The sequence below is a fragment of the Gouania willdenowi genome, chromosome 16, assembly GCF_900634775.1.
Source record: "Gouania willdenowi chromosome 16, fGouWil2.1, whole genome shotgun sequence".
NCBI classification, from domain to species: Eukaryota; Metazoa; Chordata; class Actinopteri; order Blenniiformes; family Gobiesocidae; genus Gouania; species Gouania willdenowi.
Genome location: NC_041059.1, coordinates 2960721 through 2983994, shown reverse-complemented (window position 1 = coordinate 2983994; position 23274 = coordinate 2960721). Strand labels below are relative to the sequence as shown.

General features: G+C 37.6%; 1 protein-coding gene across 5 annotated transcripts; it reads left to right on the top strand.

Annotated features, from left to right (window-relative positions):
* The first annotated feature begins 286 nt into the window (after window positions 1-286).
* LOC114477778 (semaphorin-4B-like) lies at window positions 287-21845 on the top strand. Of its 5 annotated transcripts, XM_028470379.1 has the most exons (16): window positions 287-728; window positions 3598-3722; window positions 5173-5271; window positions 8187-8356; window positions 8420-8482; window positions 8721-8819; window positions 11033-11123; window positions 13940-14062; window positions 14130-14257; window positions 14896-15074; window positions 17198-17330; window positions 18344-18530; window positions 19362-19474; window positions 19964-20127; window positions 21001-21068; window positions 21521-21845. In XM_028470379.1, exons 3-16 carry the CDS (start codon window positions 5187-5189, stop codon window positions 21757-21759), a joined length of 1842 nt encoding a protein of 613 aa, XP_028326180.1. In that variant the 5' UTR covers window positions 287-728; window positions 3598-3722; window positions 5173-5186; the 3' UTR covers window positions 21760-21845. The 5 variants fall into 5 exon arrangements, with proteins under 5 accessions (XP_028326180.1, XP_028326179.1, XP_028326177.1 ...); XM_028470378.1 differs by lacking the exon at window positions 3598-3722 and having other exon boundaries at window positions 617-728; window positions 8187-8347; XM_028470376.1 differs by lacking the exon at window positions 3598-3722 and having other exon boundaries at window positions 617-728.
* The last annotated feature ends 1429 nt before the right edge of the window (window positions 21846-23274 follow it).

The following is a 23274-nucleotide window of genomic DNA, read 5'->3' as shown; positions in this document are numbered from 1 at the left end:
AAATTTAACATCTATATTTAACATTTCAGTGTGACAGGTGTAACTATATATTATATATTAGTTTCACCCGCTCCTCTGTGTTAATGAGTTTTTATTTTGGTACTTCTGGTGAATTTGCATGTTAGCTAAACATTGGTTTCACTTGTGACATTTAGATTTAACATTAAGATTTAGATGCTTTTAGATTTAACATTTTTATTTAAATGTCACATTTAACATTTAGAATTAGAGTTAACATTTAATACATTTAAGATTTTACATTTAGATTTTACATTGATATATTTTACTCATTTTCTTTTTACAAATTTCACAATTGTTGCTGTAAATCTGGTTAAAAGTAACATTAAAAAATTCACATACGTTTTTTGAACGTGGTTTGTTGCTCAATGTTTTCGAAAAATCGCTATGTTAGCATGTGCAACAAGAATCCGATGTTTTGACGAAACTGTTCTTGTTTTATTAACAATCTTTACAGTGAAAAACCACATCAGTTATTTATATGTAGAGTTTTCCCAAATAAAAGATTCACAGTCTATGAACAAATGTGTTAAATCTCATTGTCCACCAATGACTGGGGGTGGGGAGGGGGGGTGGGGGTGTGTTCTAACCTCCAAGCTGTGTCTGTGAGTGCGTTTGTCCAGAGAAACAACAGGAAGTGTTCACCTTTACTCAGGAGGAGATGGAGTAGAGCAGTGTGTCCTCGATGTTGGAGATTCTTCTTCTTCCTGGTAAATGAAACACGAATCATTTTATAACTGTGGAAAACTCTTCCAGGTGTGTGCGCACAGATATAAACATTAGTAAAAATCCATTTTTAATGGGATCCACTCTAGAAATCCAAGATGGCCGCCATCCGTATTGTCAATTTGGATATTGATTCTATTTGACATGGAAACATGATCTCAGTGGTGAAATGTAGGCTTTCAGGGTCAAGGAATTCAATAATAAATCTTAAAATACCGTAATGATCTTTGTGGCAAAACGTAGGTTTTTGGGGTCAAGGATTGTCCTGAAATAGCTTAAAATACTGTAAATTACATCCATAGCAAGATATAAAATGCCACCACAACGCTTTACGCATGGAAAGGGTGAAAATGTGATTTATTTGCAGCCACAACTGTGTATGACAGAGTGAAGAATTTGATTTAAATCCCCATCAAAACATGAATTAATATTTCTATTTTCATTTATTTCTTAGGAAGATTATATCTATTATGATCCTAGTGCATAAGCATTAATCTGATGATGTGTTTGTTTTGCAGCACTTGCCAACATGTACTATGATTAAACTCTAAAACTTTTGATGTAGATATCTGATTAATATTTAAATGAGTGTAACAATTGTTTCAATTCTCCCCAAAAACGTACATTTTGCCACAAAGATCATGTTTCTACATCAAACAGAACCAGAGTTATGATAAGATTGAAATTTGCAATACAGACGGCGGCCATCTTGGATTTCTTGACGATGAGTGGGAACCATTGGTTCACCAGCGTGAATCCCATTAAAAATGGATTCAGCTAGTCAAATCCACCCATGTACACATCTTTTTCACAATATTTCCTGGGCTATTTTGAATATTTTATGGATACAAGATAAACACAATTTTTTTTACAATGTTGATCAAAGTTCTTTAAAATTCTAAGCTGTAAGTGTTACAGGAGAACATGTAAACTCCACATGGTAAGGTCTCAGGAGGACTGCATAGTGCTCTGCAGCATTAGTTCTTTTGCAGGAAGTAAAAGTGGTGACAGCAGCCACAGTGAGGGGGTGTCACTTCCTGTTTCTCTGCGGTCTACTGCAATGACTTCCTGTTACCTCCTAAATCTTCAGTTATCTTCAAAAACACTTGAAGGACCAGAAATATATCAACTCTGACTTTAAAACAAATCCAAGACATGTTTTACAAAGCTTTGTTCCATAACAAATAAATGTGTTTATAACAAACAAAATGCAGTTTATTTATGTTATTCACATAAAACATGATCCAAAACAAATCATTTTTCATATTCTTTCCAAACAACGTCATTTAGGGAAATTTAAAAACGTTTCGTCGTTTTGTGTATTTTAAATATTACATTTATATTGTATCTATATGTCACCCTGTTATTGTGTTTATATACCCTTGTTGTTTGTTTTATTTATTTGTTTACATTATATAAAGTGTTACTATAATTTATTTTTCTACATTTCACCTTCGTCTATTTAAATTTATCTTAACTTATCGTATTATTCCAGATGTTTTATCAGGGTTGGGCTCAATTATAATTGTAATAGTGTAATTGATAATAAATTAAAATTATGGCGTAATTATGGACCTTGTATGTGTCTGAAATAAAGTTTTGATGATGATGATGATGTAATTGTAGCTGTAATTTATAACATATGTTGCTCTTGTAATCATACTGTAATTGAATTGTAATTGAGTTCAGAAATTCACTTTGTAGTTGTAATTGGCATGGGAATTATATGAAAACTACAATTTAATGAAACACAAAATTGTGGTTTGTGAGTTTTATGTCTTACACATACCTGTCACTTCTCTTAAGTATCATTTTATCTTTATTTTTTAATAAATTGAAATCTAGGGATATATTGACCAAAAAAAATTCTCAGACGCCCACACCAAAAATATTAATAGCACTATTTTCATTGATAATGAAGCCTAACATGGTAACCAATAGATGAGAAACTAATTAGATGATCGATAATATTTACTAGTGTATTTTACAGCTGGTTTTAGACATGGGTCAAGTGACCCGTTAACATTAGAAATGTAGTATTTTGTTTAGTTTTGCATTTAATTAAATTGTTTTTATAGAAATTCCATGACATGTCTGTGTGTGTCTGTCAGAATCAGAAATAATTTAATAATCCCAGGGGGAAATTATTTTCGTTACAGCTCCAGATATATTATATATTATACAAGTCACATCTATTAAAAACAATATAAATATAACTGTACATATATAAAATGTGTGTGGGGGGGGAGGGGGGGTGACTGTCTTAGGGAGGCGTTATAGAGTTTAATGACCACAGGCAGGAAGGATTTCCTGTGGTGCATCTGGGTAGGAGGAGTCTCCCACTGAAAGAGCTCTTCTGTTGGGCCAGTGTGTCGTAGAGAAGGTGTGTGACATTATCCAAGATGGACTGAAGCCTGGACAGCATCTTCCTCTCAGCCACGGTCGTCAGGGTGTCCAGCTCCTCCCCCACGACATCACCAGCCCTCCTGATCAGTTTGTTTAGTCTGATGTCGTCTGAGACCCTCAACCCACTGCCCCAGCATGTGACCGTGAAGAAGATTGTACTGGCCACAACAGACTCGTAGAACATCCTTAGCATTGTCTGCAGATGTTAAAGGACCTCAGCCTCCTTAGCCCCCGTTTTGTAGACAGCTTCTGTGTTTTTAGTCCAGTCCAACTTATTGTTAAGTACACCCCCAGGTACTTGGATTCCTCTACAGTGTCCACAGGAACTCCTGGATGGAAGCAGAGGTCACTGGTGTTTTTGCCCTCCTCAGATCCACTATGACCTCTTTTGTCTCTTTGTTGCTCACCACAGTCCTGTATTCATTCTTATCACCCTTTTCAATGCAGCCAACCACTGCTGAGTCATCAGAAAACCTCTGAAGGTGGCAGGACTCCTGTGGGGCCCCAGTGTTGCTGACCACCCTGTCAGACACACAGTTCTGTAGACGTACGCACTGTGGTCTGCCCGTCAGGTAATCAACAATCCAGGACACGATGGGGAGGTCAACCTACATCGCAGCCATCTTCTCACCCAGTAGAGGTGGATGGTGACTCTCACAGTGCTCGCCGGCTTGTCCAGATGAGTAGACTCTGTTCAGCAGGTAGATGATGCTGTCCTCAACTCCAAGGCGGGGCTGGTAGGCAAACTGTAGTGAATCAGTGAAGGACCTGACCATAGGCCTTAGCAGATCCAGGACGAGCCTCTCCAGGGTCTTCATGATGTGGGACGTCAGTCCTGAGGGCCACTGGGACATGGCTTTTTTGGCACAGGAACAAGACAGGATGTCTTCCACAGTGTGGGGACCCTCTGGAGGTGGAGGCTCAGACTGAGAACTCCACACAGTGGGGGGCACAGGCTTTAAGTACCCTGGGAAGAACACCATCATGGCCTGCAGCTTTGCCAGAATGAAGTCTCGTCAGATGTTTTCTCATCAGGTCAGATGTGAAGAACATTGTAGAGGTGACAGTTGAGGAAGGGGTGAGGTCCTCAGGTTGTGGAAGACATAATGCAGAGCCGGGGGAGGGGTGGAGTAGGTGGGTGTAAATGAAGGTGTTGCGGAGCAGACAAGGGGTCTGTAAGGAGGAGGAGAAGGAGGAGGTAGAGTGGCACTTGTTGTAGAGCAGCCAGCAGCAGAATCTTGTGGGGGAGGGGCCGCAGTATCAAACCTATTGAAAATAAGGTTCAGTTCATTGGCCTGGTCCACACAGCCCTCCAACCCCATGCTACCAGTCTTCTGGAACCCGGTGATGGTTTTCATGCCACTCCACACCTCCCTTATGTTGTTTCGCTGGAGTTTATTCTCCAGTTTTCTCCTATAATAGTCTTTGGCCTCCCTGATTTTAAGTTTGAGTACCCCCTGCACTCTCCTCACCTCATCACGGTTGCCATCTCTGAACGCCCTATTCTTCTCATTCAGGATGTCCTTCATGTCCTTAGTGATCCAAGGTTTATTGTTGGTGTAACAGGTTACAGTTCCAGCTGGAACATTGCAGTCTACACAAAAATGTATGTAATCCATGATGCACTCTGTGAGGCCATCAATGTCCTCCCCGTGGGGCTCACAGAGTGGAGGCCAGTCGGTTACTTTAAAGCAGCCCTGCAGTGTCTCATAATCCTCCTACGACCACATCCTCACAGACCTTGTGGTCCAAGGCTTCCTCTTCACCAGAGGCACATAGCAGGGTTTGAGGAGAACCAGGGTGTGATCACACCTGCCCAGAGGGGGGGAGCAGAGGAGATGTATGCTTCCTTAATGTTAGCATACATCAGATCCAGGGTCTTCTCCTCTCTGGCAGGACATCTCACGTATTGTTTGAAAGTTGGCAGAACTCCATCCATGGTGACGTGTGTGTGTGTGTGTGTGTGTGTGCAGGGTTGATGAAGAGGAAGTTGTGGTAAAGCTGAGTGTTTTCTTTCCTCAGCATTTGTTATAATCATGGCGCACATGCTCCTCGTCCTCATCTTAATCATCCTCAGCCTGTGTGACTCCCTGCCTCCTCCCAGGACCTCCTTCCTCCTCCGTGAGTATTTATACTTTCAGTTTGTTTTGATGGGCTACTATTACTATTAGCAGAGGTGTAAAAAGTACTGATTTATCCTACTCAAGTACAAGTACTGTTACTTGATTGAAATAGTACTTAGTGGTTACTTCCCCTCATGTTTATTTATTGATAATAAATCTTGGTACGGGTTCCCTTACATACAGTAAACATGTAGAAACTTAAAAAGGAAAAATCTACCACAATTGGAACCAAATTTATTTTCCACAAAGACATCCGTATAAAATAAAAGGTTTGTCAAAATGTAGAATTATTTATAAAAATAAAATAACAAATGAATTTAATTCAAACTAAATAAATAGTCAGTTCTAAGTATAGATATATTTATAAAGTGTAAAACTCTGCCATGTGGTAGAAACCACAAGCTGAACTCTATGTGTTGATGGGAGAAGCACTGAAAATACAATGAACTTTATTAAAACCATCTCTTTCTTTAAAAAACAAAATACAAATGTTACATTTTATGAATTTATTTGATTTATTTTTGGAGAGTTCAGTAGAAAGTGAAACATTTCAGTTTTCTGGCTATAATTAGTGTTTTCAGGATTTAGAATTTCAAATCGTTCTAAAATAAATAAAGACCACCAGCTTTTTTTTTTTTTTAAATTTCAGAACATTTTTTTAATCTTAATGTTTTTTTCAGTTTCTCTCTAAACTGATGCCTGTGATTTTACTTTTTCACTGTCAGCATCACTTTCACATCAAACGTTTCAAAGCTTTTATCTATAGATCTTTTAATGTTCCACATTTATTCACAAGAAGGTGTGAATAAAAAACTTATCATTTTGTGTCGTTGTTAAATGAAACGACTAGAAAACTGTAATTCCTCCATGTTTGGAATCAATAAATGTCAACACATGGTCTTCGCCTCCATCTTGACTTCATTATGAATTAAAGTATTTAATTAATAATTCTAATATTTTAAATCGTCTATTTCATAATGAATCCTCGTTTTTATTCAGTTTTTCATTTGTTTCATAAACATCAGTTTTTATTTGGATTTTAAATATATTTTAATTTAGAGTTTATTCCTTACATCATTTCCTGTTTGTGATATTGAAATGTTTCAAAGCTGACCTAATGATTAATAAGTGCATTATTGTGTATTAAAAAACCCCTTAAAATCTTTATTTTAGGGATCGTTAGAAACACTCATGCAGTTTGCATGTTCTCCACGTGCTGCGTGGGATTCTTCTGGGAACTCTTCCCACAATCCAAAAACATGACTAAGGTTGATTAGAATCTAGGGATGTAACGATTCACTCAACTCCCGATACGATTCGATTCACGATACTGGGTTCACGATACGATTCTCTCACGATTTATTTTACAAAATGGGACTGTAGACAAATTTGTTTTTTGGGAAAAAAATTAGAAAATACTGTATTATTTTCCTTTTATTTTTCATTGTGAAAAGAATCCCTTGAAAAACTATTCAAAACAATGCAATTTAACTAAAAATAAATCTTGAATGAAATAAAGGAATAATACACATGAAAATGAAGCCTATTAATTTAAATTCTGGTTCTATAATAAACAATGCAAAACTGCATAATAGTTCTTTTTCTTTTTAAAAGTGCAACTGAAAATGTATTTTGTGCCTTAACAATTGGACTTTAAAAAAAAAAAAAACGTGATTTCACTGATTTACGTCATATTTGTTTGGACCAGCAGAGGGCGCTGGTAACACAGTGGTCGGTTGGCATGCAGATATCTTGCAGTGAAGAAGAGAAGCTATGCTAGCAGACAGAGCTAATAGAAAAACGTGACTTTTACAGACATTCAAGTAATATTACAGATATTATTTAGGTGCTAAAGGGGTAATGAATCATTTATTAACATATTTAAGAGTAGAAGGCAGCCAGAAAGAAAGTATTAGCAGACTCCGCCCGCCGCCTACACTTGTGGATAAAAAAAGTACTGCGATTCAATTGTCAGAAAATTGATATCAACCGTGATTCCTATGAATCGATTTTTAACTGCCTTACGATTAATCGTTACATCCCTATTAGAGTCTAAAAGAAAATAAATATATGATTGTTTATGATTATTTGACTTGATTTATCAATATTAGTTTTTTATCATCATCATCGTATGTTATAATATTTATGTTGTGCAAATAAAGAGGACTTTTATGACATTATTATAATTTTTAATATTTCGGACTTTTTTAGGCAGAGCTACCGAATTCAAAACGCCCTCACTTTGTTGTTGTTGTTGTTGTTGTTGTGTACACTAGTTAAAATCACTAATCCTCTGTTAATCCTCGACACTTGGACCCTGATTTTCTATTTGGGCCCCAAAAGAAAAGTCATTGTCTTATTTATTTGTGAGTCAAATGTTACGACAGTTGGTGGTACCGAATCATTGGCACATACCAATATATAACTGGGGCCCATTACTCCATACATGTCACGGGGGCGCCAAATGACTCCTCCTCCATTAATGCTCGTTGAATCGGGCTGTAATTTGACATAGATATTCTATGAGTGGATGTCCAGAGACTTTCAGAGACATTTGTTTTACTCTGTGGAACTGAGTCATTTGACTGAATTTTCAGGAACGTGGTACGTGCTATTCGGCGCGGTGACATTCTGCGGGCCCAGCCGTAGTTCATCAGAACTTATTATACATACATATTTCATATTTTATAAGACAAATGAATTAAGTTTAGTTACTCTAATAGTAGTTACTCGTCATTTTGGTGTGTGTGTGTGTGTGTGTGTGTGTGTGTGTGTGTGTGTGTGTGTGTGTGTGTGTGTGTGTGTGTGTGTGTGTGTGTGTGTGTGTGTGTGTGTGTGTGTGTGTGTGTGTGTGTGTGTGTGTGTGTGTGTGTGTGTGTGTGTGTGTGTGTGTGTGTGTGTGTGTGTGTGTAGACTCTACAGTCAGACCTCTGGTCCACTTCCATGTCCCTGACCTTAATGACACCATCACTCTGCTGCTCAGCACCGATGGCTCCACCCTCTACGTGGGAGCGCAGAACACTGTGCTCTCATTGGACGTCAGCCGCAGTGATGTCATCGCTCTAAAGCAGAAGTTTGGGCAGGTCGGCCAATCATGAAATAGAAAAGTCTGTGTCTTTTCTAATCTCGTCTCTGTTCTCCTTCAGGTGATGTGGAAACCATCAGATGAAGAAATACAGCAATGTTTAGAAATACGAAACAATGCCGTGGTGAGGATGTTACAGACATATTAGAATAGATCTGTTCCTGTCCTTGCTTAGCACGTGGCAACGCTAGCTGAGCAGTGTCATAGGGTAACGGGGTGGGGCTACGTTATCAGTAGATTTTAATAACCAAAAAATCAAGATTAGGGATGTACAATAGTTATCAGATAATTATTGATTCTCTGACAAACAGCCACTCTGTGTGTGTGTGTGTGTGTGCATGCGTGCGTCTGTCTGTCTACAGGTCGACTGTCAGAATTTCGTTCACGTGCTGAGGCAGATAAACTCCTCCCACCTTTACGTTTGTGGCAGCTTTGGCTTCAGCCCTCGAAACGCCTTCATCGTGAGTCTTTTTACAAACTAAACGCTACACATTAGCATCACATTTATTTATTTATTTATTTGATGGAAACAAGTTTGAACAATCAACATGTACCACATTACAACATTTAGAGCCAAGGCTAATGTGTAATGTCCGTCCGTAGAAGGGCTTTTCAAATGCAAACAGAAAATACAGGATACAGTGACATTAATTCTGACATTACACAAAGGAAGTGCATTTGAGTGCAATCTAAAAATAATTGCACACAGATCAAAGTGGGACTGAGTCGTCTGAGGACATCAGGGGTTTGGATCTACAAACATTTACATAACAATTTTAAATTACAACATTTTATAAAATGTTCAAAGATAAGGTAGTTCATCATCTGCAATACTCCACAATGGTGCGTTCTGACAGATGTTTTATCTAGTATTTTTAATGTTCTGTTGTAAATCAGTGTTAAAGGCCTGATTGTTGTGGTAGTTGCCTGTGACCAGGAGGTTAAACAATAACTGAGATGAGAGAAAATCATTGAATGCATAAATACATTTGCCACATGAAATGATAAAGCTGTACATGTTTACTTTGGTTGTTCTTGTGATTTTTTTTTTTACATGACTTTCAAACGATAAATGGGAGTCCAAGATTAGGCCCAGATATTTAACTTCTTTGATCTGGACAATGTCTATATTATTAATTCTTCTAGGGGATGTGATCTGGAAACAAAACAAACTGACACTGTCTTACTCACATTCAGGGTTAGTCCTGAGTTTTGAAACCATATTGACACAGAGTTAAAGTGTTGCTGCAGCTGTGCAGTAATGGTTTCAACACATTGGCCACTCACATAGACAACTGCATCGTCTGCATACATATGGAAACCAGCTCTTGGACAGATGTTTGGTAAATCATTAATGTACAGTGTAAAGAGGAGAGGCCCAAGTATTGATCCCTGTGGGACACCTGTGTTCAGTGTTGTAAATTAGGACTTTTCATTGTTAATTATTACACATTGTTGTCTGTTTTCCAAATATTTCTTGAACTACTGTAATCTTTTAATACTTCAGTCAGGATCACTTTAGTCTAATTGTTTATTAGCATGCAGTTTAGATTTAGCTGTAAGGTTCTGTTCCCTTCCAGCAGCTGCGTGGAAAGCCCGAAGCGAAGGGAGCTCCCCCTCACTCTTCCATGAGCTACATGTAGAGGCATAAGCAGAGAGAGCGGTCAGCAGGACAACAGGAGACACTGTTTAATTAGACAGAAAAGGAGGAGCTAGGGCAGGGGTGGGTTGAGAGGCATGCGGAAGTGGGCGTTTTGCAGTGGTTTAAATTCAATGCCGTGACTAACTAACCAATAGGAAGCATGGATCATGATCCGCTGGATGATTAACTGATGGATATGGTAAATGGACTTGATTTATATAGCGCTGACATAGCTCTTTCACCCATTCACACTCACATTCACTCACCAATGGGACTGAGCTGCCATGCAAGGCGCTGGTTGACCACTTAGTGTTCAATGTCTTGCCCAAGGACACTTTGACACATAGACAGGTATAGACTGGGACTGAACCCCCAACATTTCAATCAGAAGACGACCCCTCTACCACCTGAGCTTTGGTTTGTCAGTTGTTACCAGCTACTGACAGATGATGGGGCTGGGCTAGCTTGACTTCCGTGCCTGCCTGAAGTAACGCGATGCTCAATTTTTGGAAAAATAAACTTTTACTTTAATGTAAAACTTGGATTTTTAAATTCCATTGAAATAAGGTATTTTTTTCTTTTTTTTTTCTTTTGAAATTTACGCCCTTGTTACAAGAAATCAGACTTTTTATCTCAGAATTCTTACTTTTTTCTCTGAAGTCTGACTTTTGTGACTTTACATTTTGACCTTAATCTAATTTTTTCTTCTTTCTTTTTTCCCTGAATTGATTTTTTAAATGTTTTTAAAATGATGACTTCTGTGGCACACTGGTGAGCATTGCTGCCTCTCAGTGCAGGGATCATGGGTTCTAGTCCAGCTTGTTTCTCTGACTGGGGTCCTATCCTGGGGGGTTTACATGTCCCTATACCTTACTGTACGTCTGCTGAGACTGGCTCCATGTGACCCAGGACAGGAAAACACAGGAACAGACTTTTTCGCTCAGATTGCAGTCTTTGTTTTTTGAGTTCTGATGTATTTCACAGCTGTAAACGATCTGCTCTGATGTTGGCTTGATTCTTCTTCTTCTTCAGGACATTGAAAGCTTCTCCTTGGTGGAAAACGACAGAACCAAAGGCCACTGTCCGTTCAGTCCTGTTGAGAGGACGTCGGCCATCACTGTGGGTCAGTGCCACATAAAGTTTGTCCCTAACTTTAGTGTCTAGTTCCACTTTGACAAAAGTTACTGACATCATGAAAATCAGCACGTAGTGACTGAAAAAGTGAAAGTGACTGAAGTGCAGAAGTGACTCAAATTGACAAAAAAAATGACCAAAACCAAAAGTAACTTGAGAATAAACCTAGGTGATTTAAAAGATCCAAAATGACTGAAAAGAACCAAAAAACTCAAACTGACTCAAAAGCCTTAATGAACCAAAGAAAATGACTCAGATTGACTCAAGGCACCTTCAAATGTTTACAAAACTAAAGAACCAATAGCCAAGCAGGAATGTCAAAAACATGTTCACTTCTAGAAGAAAGCATGAGCATGTGTACACGAGTAGCTGAATTCATTTATAATGGGATCCACGCTGGTGAACCAATGGTTCCCACTGAAAATCAAGAAATGCAAGATGGCCGCCATCCGTATGAATTATAGGTTTTTGGGTAGAATTGAAATGTTTGTTAAATTCATTTAAATATTAATCAGATATCTACATTAAAGTTTGACTTTAATCACTGTAGATGTTGGAAAGTGCTGCAAAATAAACACATAATCAGATTAATGCTTTTGCATGCACCAGGATCACAATAAATAAATGAAAATAAATAAATAAATTCATGTTTTGATGGGGATTTAAATCAAATCGTTCACTCTTTAAAAGGCATTTTTGTCATAAACATTTATGGCTGCAAATAAATCACAATTTCACCCTTTCCATGTGTAAAATGTTGAGGTAGCCATCTTATATCTTGCTCAATGCAGTTTACAGTATTTTAAGCTATTTCATGACAATTCTTGTCCCCAAAAAGATACAGATTTTAGATACAGATCTAAGATAAAGTTATGGTGAGATTGAAATTTGCAATACAGATGGCGGCCATCTTGGATCTTGCTCTGAACACAATTTACAGTATTTTAAGATATATTATTGAATTCCTTGACCCTGAAAACCTATAAATTGCTACTGAGATCATGCTTCTATGTCAAATAGAACCAAAGTTATGACAAAATATCCAAATTATATCCAAATTGGTAACACGAATGGCAGCCATCTTGGATTTCTAGATTTTGACAGGGAACCATTGGTTTACCAGCGTGGATCCCAAAAAAAAAATGTCACACTTTTTCCAGTAGTGAACATCTTTGCCTAATATTGCTACATATCTGCCAGGCTATTGAATCTAAAGAACCAAAGTAACTCTGTAGAACCCTTAAGAACCAAATGGAATCAAGGTGACTCAAAAACTAACGTAAGTGATTTAAAAACCAACGTGACTCCAAAGATCCAGTGACTTAAAGGTCCTATATTATGCTATATTAACACCTTCCAAAATCACCTACAACCACATATGGGTAATATTTTACATTTTGCAAAATAAAATATTAATTTATTTAGAAATTACTTCTTTTCTTTCAACCCGGAAATTGAGACGCTCGGTTTCTCAGAGCGCCTCCCATTTCATGAGCCCCGGCAGCATGGGCAACAGCCACGCCCACCAAACTTTGTCAACAGTTCCAGAGAATGTATTTCACATATAAAGACAAAGTAGTGAGTATTGCTAACATTTGGCTAGAGGTTTATTTTACTTATGGCTGTGGCCTCTTTATCAGTGAGGTTTATTGTGGGAATCGCTCCGGTTCGAAGACGTAATTTACTGAACAATCCACTTTGGAACTGGCCAAGGTTCACCAAGCAGTCTTCTGTAAAGTGACGGTCACACACTAACGGATGATGGATGGTGTGTCACGTGCTCCCAGAGATAAATTTAATTTAATTTAATTTAATTTAAATGTTTTCCTGCGCTACTCATCAATGCACTACTGCACTATTATCTTATTATTATTATAATTTATTATTATATTTTATTTTTTATTTTTATTTTATACTATTATTATTATTATTATTATTATTATTGTTATTTTATTTAGTTTTGCACATTCTAGTCTAACTACTGTTTATATTTATGTTTATATTTATTATTATTTTTTCTAGTTGATTGTTATTATTTAATGTTTACACTATTAGAGAGAGCACAGTTCACCAAGTCAAATTCCTCGTGTGTATAACATACATTCTTGGTCAATAAAGTTGATTCTGATTCTGATTCTGATAAATTCCAACCACTTCTGGCGAGTAGACTCTTCTTTAGGAAGTTTGAACAATTTCCGAGGACTTTCGCAGTCGAACATGCATTCTCGGTTACCAGACATTATCGTTTGGTACAAAAACAAAGTCTGTTTATTTTCCCTGTGCAGACTGAATAAGAAAGGACAATGACCATCCAAACACTTGTTCTTCAGCCGCTCGCATGCCTCTAGCACCAGAGAGAATGGGCGTGTATGTTCACTCTGGAGGCGTGGCACCAGCAGCAGGCACTTCCTGGAGGGGGCGGTTCAGAATTCTAGTGACGTCACTAGAATTTGAAATGCTCATTTCTCAGAAGAGGCAGAGAAGCAGCTCAGAGAGCAGATTATTGAGGATTTCTCAGAGATGTAGGAAGGAATCCCAATAATACTTTGCCGTGTTTTTGATAAGGAATTCACATTGTAACAAGGTTATAAACTAAAAAGTTGATTTGCATAATGTAGGACCTGTAAAGTAACTGCAAAGAACCAAAATGTCTCAAATTGATTTAAAAGAACTAAAGTGACTCAAACTTTCACAGAGGTAGCTTATTGTTTGTGCGTGTGTGTATGTGTATGTGTGTGTGTGTGTGTGCGTGCGTGCGTGTGTGTGTGTGTGTGTGTGTGTGTGTGTGCGTGCATGTGTGTTCAGATGGTGAACTATTCACGGCCACAACGACCGACTTCAGAGGAGAAAAACCTCAGATATCGCGGTTCCTCAGCAAAGATGGCCGACCGGACGTCAACCTGGACTTGTCAGTCGGCCTCCTGAACGGTGAGTGTCAGAGATCCTCTGTGACCTTTGACCTCACCTTACATGGGTTCCACTTCCTGTGTTTCAGAGCCACAGTTTGTCAGCTCGTCGTGGGACGACGCTGAGGGAAAACTTTTCTTCTTCTTCACTGAAGTTGGGAAAGAGTTTCACTTTGTGAAGGAGCTGCGAATCCCTCGGGTGGCTCAAGTCTGTAAGGTGACAGTGGCTGGGGGGGCGGAGCTACAATGGCGTGAGGCAGGGTTGGGGTCAACGACATTTTTCAATTACAATGACGTCCGCAATTATCCATGTTCAATTACAATTCAATTATGATTACGATTACCAACATTTTTTTTTCCTAATCACAATTACTGAGCCTTTAATAAATAAGTCCATAAAACATATAACATGTGTTAGCTTTCTGTTAGCATTTCTAATGATAATTGGTTGGTTTTGATCCACGTCTTAAATCAGCTGTAAAATACACTAAAACATTATCTATCATCTAATTTGTTTCTATTATTTCTATTGGTTACCATGTTAGGCTTCCTAATCAATGAAAATATTGGTATTAATAATTTTGGTGTGGGCGTCTGAGATAAAATAACACTCCAGAGAAGTGAATGTAGTGGGAAAACTTGATATAAAACATGTTTTAATAATTGTTGACTACGTATGTGTAAGACATAGAACTGGAACATGGTTTCCCAGGTTTGCGTTTAATTAAATTGTAATTGTAATTTATAGAATTTCCATGCCAATTACAATTGCAACAAAAATTACAGTTATAATTACGCCATATTTGTAATGAACGATGAATGAATTGAGGGTTTGATGGTTTGTTGTTGTCCCAGGATGATGTGGGGGGCCAGAGGACTCTACAGAAGAAGTGGACGTCCTTCTCCAAAGCTTCTCTTCTCTGTCAGTCACACAAACAGCTTCCATTCAACGTTCTACAGGACGTGTTCACACTGGGACCAGCAGGAGGCCACGCCCCCTACACGCTGTTCTACGGAGTCTTCACCTCTCAGTGGTGAGAAACATCAGAAGAAGAAGAAGAAGGATCTCCTTATTTCAGATCTATTTAGATCTTTAAACACGTTTTAGTTTTAGTTGTGGTTCAGACTCTAGTTTTAGTCCTTGTATTAATATTAATCCTGTTCAGAGCTGGACTGGGACCAAAACTCAGCCGTGGCATTTTGTGTCCAGATAACGTCATCAGTGACACTATGTTGAAGATGTTATTAAGTCAATGATTCTCAATATGTGGCTCTTTATGTCTTAATTTTAATTATTATTCCCCCAGAAAACCTTAAAGGAGGGAAACTTTTTAAACCCTTTTTACATATTTCCTTTGTTCATTTTTTTTAGACTTTAGCTCCTTTTGCCAATAAATATCCCTTTTTTCATATTTTTGTCCTTTTTTTTTAAAGTTCTTTTTGACACTTTTATTGAATTTTTGTCCTTTTTTTAAATTTTTGGCCACTGTTCATCCCAATAATCTACCTTTAGCCCAATAAATACCACTTATATACTGTTTTCCCTACATTTTGACTCTTTTTGTTCCACATTTTGCCCTTTTTCACTATTTTTTGCCCATTTAAGCTTCCGTTTGCATTACATACCACCTGGTTCCTCTTTATTTAAGGAACCAGGAACCCCTCTTGACAGCTTTTGGCCCATTTTAGTCACTTTTCACTTTTTTCTTGCCACGTTTTTTCCACTTTTGGATCATTTTTGGCCACTTGTTGCCATGTCTGCCTCCATTCGCTCGTCAAAACAAAACAAACCGAACCGGACCGACCCACTTTGGGTTGACAGCCCACCGTCCTTGTTGTATATTTAGCCCTAGTTTTAGTCCCTGTTTTAGTCCTCTCTGTCCTGGTTTAGTTGTTGTTTTAGTCCTAGTTCTCATATTATTCCTGGTATTGCATCTGGTTTTACCCAAGCTAGTTTAGCCAAGGGATTTAACCAGGCTAATCCTGATATCCTGGATGAGTTCATCTGTGATGTAAAAGCTAATGTTTTCAGAGAGGGCGTGGCTAAGGCTCCCCTCATCCTGTTATCCTGGATGTTAATGAGGATGCAGGAGACATCCTCACTATTATTATCTGTTTTTTCTTCCGTCATAGAATTTTGGGGCGTTTCAACTCCTTCAGCTATTAAGATATCAAAATGTGTCAAATATTGTACTTTTATCATTTTTTTTCTTTAAATTATTATTATTTTTGTTCAAAAACTGTCCCCATTAGTTTCAATTGGGAATTTTAGTATTTTAAGATTGAACAATTTGAACTTCAGCTGTTCAGCCATTCTTCAACGGATTTCAACCATTTAACTTTTAAAATATTCAACTGTTTGTTGTCTTCCACTTTTATCTATTTTTAACTGTTCTTGACCTACAGCCCTTCAACTGTAGTGAGTTTTCAGCTCTGATCCTAGAGTGGAGTACGTTCAATTTTTACCTAAAAATCTTTGAGTTGAATATTTAAGAAGTTATGACAATTGTTTGGCAGAGTCCTAATTTTTTCAAAAGTAATGATAATAATAATAATAATATATTAAATTTGTACAGCGCTGGGTTTTGAGAAAAGATTTAAAGTTTGGTTGTGAGTCCGAGTTTCTAATGGGTGGTGGGAGTAGTAGGTATATCTGCCTCGCCTCTCACAACACCACTTTTTTATTGATCGGTCCAGTAGTTAATCCTGGTTTTACACATGGGATCAATTCAATTCAATTCAACTTTATTTATATAGTGCAAAATACAACAAAGTCATCACAAAGCGCTGAACAAAATATAAAGTCCATAGTGAGAAAGAAAGAACCCAACAAGATCCACATGAACAAGCATTTAGTGACAGTGGTAAGAAAAAACTCCCTCTTTTTATAGGAAGAAATCTCCAGTGGAACCAGGTTCAGAGGTGGAGAACATCTGGTTCCACTGGTTGTGGTTAGTGAACAGAAGGACAAACAGAATAGGATAGAAGAAGAGTCCATCAGAGTGCTCCAGACTAGTTGAGCCGTGAACCAATGATCAGTCCATTCAAAGTCCATCTATGAAGGATTTACTTTTGCATCAACACATGATGAGTAGTAGTGTGTGAGTCCAGATCCTGGTCCCTAAGCCTCTGATCTCTGGTTCTGGTTCTGGTGCAGGTCTGAGGATGGTGGCTCTGCGGTGTGTGTCTTCAGCCTGGAGGACGTCCGCTCGGTGTTCACAGGGAGTTTTAAAGCTCTGGACATGCAGAGTGGTCGATGGAGTCCTGTTCACAAGAAACACCTGGGAAAGGTCAGAACAGGAACCAGTTTCAACCTGTTTCTGTTCATTCCAAGATATCTAGATTTATGATATATCCAGTTTTTTAATTTGGCGATATAGGAAATTACAATAATGCCTATAATGATATACTGTATTTGAATTGTATGGCTCATTTTTTATTAAAATGCTAATTTTAGGTGTCGCTGCTTTCATTATTTCTCAAAACAGAATGAAATGCTGAGTCAGATGATCACTGTGTTCAAACCCAGACCTTCATCTAAACAAGCCACTCACTCACACGTGCTGTCTCTTAGATGGGGAAAAGCCAAAAGTGGCACACATTGTGCAGCTGTAAATGTGTCAGTCCTATTGTGTATTTTTTTCCTCCTTTTGTGTATTTTGTTGTCCTGTGTATTTTGGTTGTGGTTTTGCAGTAATTATGGATGTCTTTCTGAATCGTTTTGTGTTTTTTTGTTGTTCCATCGTGTACTTTTTCTCCTTTTGTGTCTTTTGTTTATTTTTGTTCTTTTATGTATTTCTGTTTTCCCATTGTGCTTTTTTTTCTCTTTTTTTATGTCTTTTTGTTGTTCTTTTGTCTATTTCTCAGTTTATTTGTACAGGTTTTTTTGTGTGCATTTTTCTCCTTTTGTGTATTTTCTTGTCCTATTAAGTATTTGTGTTGTTTTTTACTTGAAGCAGCGTGATGTTATTTTAGCCTGTGTGGCATTTTGCATCAGCAAATTTAACCCTGAAACTTAATTTGAAATAAAATTATTGAGATTTATATTGTATATATATCGCCATTTTGAGAAATAATTAAAAAAATATGAATTTTGCTGCATATCGCCCAGTCCTACGTGGACTACTACTACTCTGGTACTGGGCCCTAAATATGAAATATAAAATTATAAATTTTATTTCACTTGTATGTTTTAGAGCCCTACAAAGTTCCAGTTTGGGCGTCCCTCAGGGCTCACGTCTCGTCCCACATGCTTTCCTTTTGTCCTCTTCACATTTGAAATGTGTCTTTGCTAAACCATCAGTGTGGACTGTCAAATGCGTCGGACTCTGAGCTCTCGGAGGTGAAGAGAAGTTTCCTGACCAGGGACAGCGTGAGGCCTGTAGGGGGCGCCCCGCTGGTGGTTTCTAAGGACCGTTACAGTCGAGTGGCCGCGATGAGGACAAAGGCGGCCAATGGCCAAGAGTTCACTGTTCTCTTCCTCCTCACAGGTGAGGTCTGACCAAACAACTCACACCACAACAAATATTAAGAGCAGGAGCAGAGATTATTGCAGATTATTATTCTGAACATATGGGGAGAGATTTGTCTAAAAAATATTTATATATATATGCACAATTTTCACATGTATTTTTCACGTCATTTGTGTGTTGGTGACATTTCTGAAAAACATGTGAAAACATGAAAAACGCGAAAACATGAAAAACGTGAAAATATAAAAAAAAACTCTAGATTCACATTTACAAAACAAACTTGTGTAATATGTACAGTATGTCGGTGACGTTTCTGAAAAACACGTGAAAATCTGAAAAACACCTTGAAATAAAAAAAAAACGTGATAATCTAATAAACACGTGAAAATCTGAAAAACTCCTAGATTCACATTTATAAAACAAATAATAAAATGATCCGGAAGAAAAGTGACAGGTCAACTTGATCTAAAACACATTTAAATAACTATTAACTACGTATGTACTGTATGTACTGTATGTACTGTATGTATGTATGTATGTATGTACAGTATGTATGTATGTGCAAGCCATAGAACTGTAACATGGTTTATCAGTTTTGCATTTAATTATATTGTAATTGACAGTTTTTTATAGATTATCTATGACCATTAAATTTACATATACAATTATCTGAACACAGTAACAATTCAATTATGATTACGACAGCAACACAATTTTAAAATTACAGTTAGAATTATAATTACATCATAATTGTAATTAATTATCAATTACGTCATTACAATTCTAGTTGACCCTAACCCTGGCTCTAAGCTCAGCTCAGGTCTGTAATCCTCCTCCTCTGATCTCCAGAGTCGGGGTTCCTGCACAAAATGGTGTTTGATGAAGGCCCTCGAGTTATTGAGGAGGTTCAGGTTTTCTCCTCACCTCAGCAACTCATCAGTGTCGTCTTCTCCTTGTCTAAGGTCGGCCTCCGTTCGCTCTGTTCAGTCTTCATATTTCACTCATCTTAATTTTGACTTTTAGATTATTGTACAAGTTCAACATGTTTTAGAATATTTACTTATTCACTTATCTTGTTTTATTTTTTAATTATTATAATACTGGTAAAAATACTTGGCCAGTCCACAGAGTCAAATGCAGCACATTGATCACTTTAATCAGTCATTGATCACTTTGATCAGAACCAAAGCCTAACTGACATTTATCAAAAATTCTGTTGAAAGTTAAGAATTGACCCCGTTGTTTGAAGACCAGTTTCTCAATGATGTTATTGTTATTGTTATTATTGTATTACTATTATTTTATTTATCATTGTTATTATTGTTTTTTTCAACAGTGACCTGACCAAGGCTGTATTTCATTACCTAAATAATATAAAAAATAAAAAACAACATTATTGTTTATTAATGTTGTTTAAAAGTTGTATTCATCAGCTGTTTGTGTGCGTACAGGAAGTGGTGTACGTGGGGACGTCTGAGGGCGTAACGGCTGTCCCTACGGCCCAGTGTTCCACCTCCAAGAGCTGCTTTCAGTGTGTGCTGAGCAGAGACCCTCAGTGTGGGTGGAGCCCCACAGGGGGGGTCTGCACCACAGTGGAGGGCAGCCAGGACAACCTGTAAGTCCAACCTCACGGATGAAGCAAAACTCATATCTAGATATTTTTTTCCTCAAAATGGCGATATATTGTAAAAATCTCGATAATTTTAATTCAGTCAGGATAATTTTAGTGAAACAGCTTTATTTAGCATGCATTTAGATTTGGTGGTAAGGCTTTGTTCTGGGACCTCTCTGACCTTTCCAGCTTTCCAAGCTCCCATTCACTTTTCGATGAGCTACATGGAGAGGCATAAGCAGAGAGAGCGGTCAGCAGGACCCCCTGAAACAACACAAATACTTAAAGACAACACAAACACACCCATAAAAAAAAACTACAAAAACATACAAATAAATGAAGAAATACACAAAAGAACAACAAAAATCCACAAAAAGGCACAAAAAGAGAAAAAAATCCACGATGGGAGAACCAAAGTTCAAGAACAACAAACATACCAAAAAATACACAAAACAACTCATAAAGATGTTCAAAGTTACAAAAAATACAGAAAAGAACAACACATTACACAAAAGGAGGAAAATAATACACATTTATTAAAAAACAGCTGCACAATATGTGCCACTTTTGGCTTTTTTCTCCTCTAAGGGACAGCACGTGTGAGTGAGTTCTGTAGTGCGTTTTGTTTAGATGAAGGTCTGGGTTAGAACACACTCAGGTATCATCTAACTGAGCTTTTCATTGTGTTCTAAAACAAGTATTTTAATAAAAAATAAGCTATAAAATAAAAATATATCTATCAACGATATTGTAATTTTCTATATCGCCAAAATAGAAAACGATATAGCTTGAATTTCGATATATTGCCCAGCCCTATTATGTGTGTCACCAGTTAACATGATCAGCACAGAGTTTAAATATTTATGAACTCTTCAGAATCCAGACCCTGAACGGCTCTAACCCTGAGGACGTGTGTGGACAGACTGAAGCTCCTGTGGGTCAAAGTAAGATCATCATCTTCATCATCATCATCATCATCATCATCATCATCATCATCATCATCATCACATCCAGTCTGAGGAGGATTATCAATCCTATAATTTATCGACAGAGAATAGCTGTAATGTTTTGTATCAGTTTAATAAGTAGAACCTGATACCCTGTATATACGTCTGTAACAAGAAACAGATCTATTCTCTATATGTCTGTGACAAGTTACAGATCTATTCTTTATACGTCTATAACAAGTAACAGATCTATTCTTTATACGTCTGTAACAAGTAACATCTATTCTTTATACTTCTGTGACAAGTTACAGATCTATTCTTAATACATCTGTAACAAAGGACAGGAACAGATCTATACTTTATACATCTGTGACAGAGTAATGTCTTCTCTTTGTTTTTGTTGACAGTGATTGGTCAATAATCTCTTCCTCTGTTCTCATTGGTTGAAGCAGATTCTAACTCGCTACTCAACACTGTGACAGAGTGTGAGCTCCACAGTGGGAGTAGTTTCCACTCTGAGCTGGTGCTGGTTTCCCTGATGTTGGTTTGCTGCGTGTGCGTCCTGGTCCTGGTCTCGGTCTACGTGCTCCGCCTCAGGAGGAACCAGATCAAAGAGGCTCGTGTGGTCCGAGTGGAAGAGGGAGCGACCGAGAGACCTCCATCATCTTTGATCCTTAGAGACACGTGAAAATCTATAAAAACACGAGAAAATCTAGAAAACACATAAAAAATCTAAAAAAAAAACAAAAAACACGTAAAAATGTGAAGAACATCTGAAATAAAGTGAAAATCTGGAGAAAAAAACTTGAAAATCTAAAAAATGTGAAAATCTGAAGAAAAAAAATGTGAAAATCTATAAAAACATGTAAAAATCTGAAAAAAAAATGTGAAAATCAAAAAACGTGAAAATCTCAAAAACGTGAAAATCTAATAAACATGAAAATCTAAAAAAACACGTGCGTTAGGAAGTGAGACCGAAGCGGTTAGGGACGTGGTAGGAGGCAGGTGTTTATTTAAAGGTGACTCCAAGTTTCACATGTACTGTATGTAGCATGTGGACTAGTGTTAACCATTGTTTGTCATCAACTGTACACAACTACACTGACGTCCATCCTCCCCAACGATCACAGATCAACTGCTTAAATAAACTCCTATTAGCAGGAGTCAATCATGGCATCTCCATCAGCACAGGTAGCTCCAAGTACCACAAAAATAAGGTAATTAGGTAAGGCTGAAGAATTAACCTTAATCGCATCGATATTAAGGTTTTCACTATTGCGATAACGTAACCTCAGACGCTGGAAGTTTTTTCTTCTGTCTCCATCATTTGAGTGATATATATGTTCACCAATTAGAATTGCCAAGAACCGCCTTCCTACACGCTTATATGCACTATAGCGAGTCTTTGAGTGCGCTAACAACTACGCTAGGGTCCTGTAAAATCCATGTTGATGGAATCACGGAATCGAACAATGAAAATGGAATCCACTGTTGAACGCGGAAATGGACAGAATTGTCATCGTGAGGGAAAGGACGTTTATTTTTAATGCGGAAATATCCTTCCCACTCTCATCCTGTCCTCTTCAAACACCACCGAAACACCGTCTAACCTGGCAAAAAACTATGCAAATCATCCCTGACTCTTAAATCAGAGCCACCAGTGCCCGTTTAACTTTAACGTGTCTGAGAAGCTCCGTCTGTTTCTCATGTAGCGCTGCGTCGCTCCGTGAAAACATGAGTCAGCTTTAATCAGCTTCACCTGCTCAGAGCGTTTACACATCTCATCAGAGCTACAGAAGGTTGTGGATAAAGTTGTTCTGTTGTTGTGGACGATACCATCAATACCAGGGATTGTAGAGTCTGAAACATTGTAGATTAATCATAACTTCTGATAAAATCTGACCCCTAGTGGTGAAAACACTTCATACACGTGATGTGTTTCACTTTTATTTTTGTTTAATCATTACGATGTGGAATGATGTCATCAGGGTCATTTAAATTAGGTTAATTTAAATTAAGTTGATAAAAATGTAATCAATAAACCTGATCAGATTCAGGAAATCCTTGATCCCTGAGGGGAAATATGCTGTTCTCATACATACTTATATGACATGAATAATTAAAATGAGCAGTCAGAATAATCCATGTTACTACAACTTATATCTACCTTTTAATTGTATCTTACCTATTATTTTAAATTACA